The 3,355-nt window shown below is 38.3% G+C and overlaps 1 protein-coding gene across 1 annotated transcript in view; it reads left to right on the top strand.

Annotated features, from left to right (window-relative positions):
- Positions 1-1,168: 1,168 nt before the first annotated feature.
- LOC116845124 overlaps positions 1,169-3,355 on the top strand; it is a 20,101-nt gene continuing 17,914 nt past the window's right edge. Inside the window, exon 1 of the mRNA XM_032817476.1 lies at positions 1,169-1,576. Coding sequence (XP_032673367.1) covers positions 1,439-1,576 — 138 coding nt within the window. The 5' untranslated portion in view covers positions 1,169-1,438. The remainder of the gene's footprint in view (positions 1,577-3,355) is intronic.

Below are 3,355 nucleotides of genomic sequence, written 5' to 3'. Positions count from 1 at the left end.
TTGACTCCCACTCGTCTTTCAGGAAGGCGGGAGTAATTTCGTAATTTCAAATGAAACCTTCTATAAAATATTACATATTTGGATTATACGGGAAAAACAAATAAACTTTATCTAGGACGTTTCTTTGAAAAACGCTTCTAACCAAAAATATAAACATTTAAACTTTAAAGTGAAATATATTCAAACTAATTTAACGAAACCATAAATTAAATAAAAGATTTCATAGTTTTTACTTTTTTTTTTATTTTACTAAAAAAACTATTTTTTTATTTTATTTACTTTATTAGTTTTTATTTTACTTGTTTTATTTTTGGATTGTCACGCTTTAATAAAAAAAAAGAATACCCACACACAGAAAAATACTACATTCAATAATATTATATTCAAATAACTGTTATTTGTCTAAAAAATGTTAATAAAAATACTACATTCAATAATATTATATTCAAATAACTGTTATTTGTCTAAAAAATGTTAATAAGAATTTATATATCCGCAAATCTATCATAAGCACACATATCAAATCTATTCGTTCGGAACCTTGTTAAGTGTAGCATTTCAATCAAGAGTATTAGAACAAAAATTTGATTTGCTTATAGCATAGAATCGAATCAACCTTTCTCATGGATAAAGTTTTATAATATTCTTGTAAAGAGAAGAAATTCTTTCTCTTGAGTACATGATAATGAGCTTCTCTAAAATCCCTCCTGAGTATGTTTTAAGACCATCATCAAGAAAATATTCTTCGTTGAAGAGAACCATTACTTACAAAAGGAGAAAAGTGAGCTAGGTAATCGCTTTTCTTGGCAGTAGAATGATATTTTTCTCTGTGCAGAGTTAGAGGCACCAATATTATTAGTGCCCGGAGCACGTATTATGGAATCGATTTTTCGATCGGAATGAATTCCGTTTTCTCTAGAAAAGACAATAGAGAGTCTGGGGAGTAACGGAATAATTCCGATCGGAGTCCAGTCCAAAGATTTCCATAACACGTGCCCAGGCATTGGTACTTTTACCTTGGAGGACGACCCGCCCTTGAAATGATACGGGAATATTATTCGCGCTGAACGCCCTGAAACAGCTCTGAAAGCTGCAGCGCGCGACGAATTCAGGCTGCTTCAGTTCGCTCGTATTTTGTCGCCACATCTCCGTCGCAGTCCCCGGGCAGTCTTGCCGGGCCGAATGGCAGGGAAATTTCCTCGTGGAAGATTCGCGTGTCGCGCGAAGTGGCGACGGACAAAATTACCGTGTTAGCTTGGCTCACGAGTGTCGCTTAATTGTCGCTACGCCTGTCCCCGCCGCCGAAATACGTTGCTTTTTCCCTCGCGTGTCGGGAAAATCTCGTCCCGACGACGGTATAATTTAATTGAGCATACTGGGAACGCTTGGTCATCACACTGCGGCTGGGGAACCCACGAGAAGGAAGGGCAGGACGAGAATGAAAAAGGACCGGCGCGATAAGATGCTCTCGCTGAGAGTCAGACACGCTATGGCTCATTTATCGCGCAAGGAGCACACCGCGCTGTTGGCGCGGCCGAACTGGCGGAGGCTCCGCAGATTCGACATGAACCTCCTGGTACATACATCGCGCCACGATACACAGCTACCGTTTCGCCTTATCGGCGCCTCCAGTAGTGCAAAAGTACCAATTCCCGGGCACACGTACCTAATCCTGAACATTCTGGCTGGTCTTTAAACACGTTCGCTACCACGAGATTTTCTCTACAGTCCACGTCACATTTGTTCATCGTGCAACTATGTAAAACAGACTTGGTCTGTGTTTTATACAAGGAAAAATGCCGTTGCCATACACATGTGACGTTGGTAGCGGACATGTTGAGTAAAATTGAAAATTATGAGTAAAAATGAACTTGAGGTGAGAGATTGTCACGCATTTGACATAGAATATACAGAGTGCTCGAAAAAAGGGCTCAAAACTTATAGAATAGATAGTACTCATTACACTAAAAGCAAGAAATGTTTAGCAAATATAGATCGAAAATCAAATCTTTCCAAGCACTTTTCAGTTTTGGCAACGTAATTTATTTGTGTGCTTCTACTAATCAAGTATCGTTATCTTGATGTTTACAAAAGGCGTTTACACGTCTTCTTTCGAAAAGTTTCTGGTCTTCTTCGAGTCAGTTCAATCTTGTATTAGTGCTCTGATATATAATTCTTCTGCATTATTTCTCTCAATGAAAAGTACATTAAGTTTTCAATATATTCCCATAAAAAGATTTAATGGACCTAATAATAAAACCTAATAATAAAACCTAATAATAAGATAACCTAATAATAAAACCTAATAATAAAACCTAATGGATTCAAATCAGATGGATTCAAATTAGATTGGTCCAATCTGTCTCTCGACGCGAATATCCTATTTAAATACACTTTGACAATTAATACGAACTGAGCTGGAGCTCCATACCATATTTGTAGCAATTTTTATCCCGGTGGCTAAATAGCCCCGGTTTCTTCTATTTGTGAACATATGGAACATTCCCTTTGTAAGTATCGATATAACAATAAAGTAATAATATGGCAAGATACTCGCTCACGTAATCAATACAAAAGCACACAAATAATTCGCATTATCTAAAACGAGAAACATTTGTTACTCTAATAGGATTAATTTGTCTACTTGTACTTAGTAAGCATTTTTTATTCAGTCTACTCTGAATTAGTACTGTCTATCTTGTAAGTTTCTTCTTTTTTAACAGCCTGTATCATGTATCTATCCAAGATAGGCGTATGTATTTTATGTTGAAAGTTGAAATATTTATATTTAAAAACTGAGGCAATAAAAATGTCCGGGATCGGGTACGTGTCCGGATATACTTTCACCTCAAAGAGAACCAGCCGCGACCGGTTCATCCCTGGTCGGTGGGGCATTTCGCCGTCCCCGCGGAGACGTAATATGTACGGGTTACAGAAATCCCCCAATCTACCTCAAGCGTGAGCTTTTCGCTCGCGTCTGCAACTCTGTCACGCGCGCCGCTCCGTCCGGAAGCTGACGTGTCTCTAATACGAGGTGCGCGATGTATTTCCTTTCTTTTTCTCCTCTCATTTCATTTTTTCATCTTTCCCTTTCTTTCCTTTCTCTTTTTTTCTGTTCCGTCTAGTAGATTCGGATCCAGCGCGATGGGAAGGGCTAGCTTAAGTAAAAACCTGAAATAAAAACTTCCACGAGATATTCCGACGCCATGACGTCATACCACGACGCTCTGAATATCATCTACGTTGAAATTCGTTATTGCACTAAGTCGTTATCGCCGTGCCGTATCTTCTGTAGAATCAAATAGTCATTATGAAAGATAGAATGTTCTCTCTCTCTCTCTCTCTCTCTCTCTCT

This window comes from Odontomachus brunneus, unplaced genomic scaffold, assembly GCF_010583005.1.
Source record: "Odontomachus brunneus isolate Ranch 3 - 2012 unplaced genomic scaffold, Obru_v1 Obru_scaffold_049, whole genome shotgun sequence".
Taxonomy (NCBI): domain Eukaryota; kingdom Metazoa; phylum Arthropoda; class Insecta; order Hymenoptera; family Formicidae; genus Odontomachus; species Odontomachus brunneus.
The sequence above is the reverse complement of the archived record's forward strand: the minus strand, read 5'-3'. Positions and strand labels throughout refer to the sequence as shown.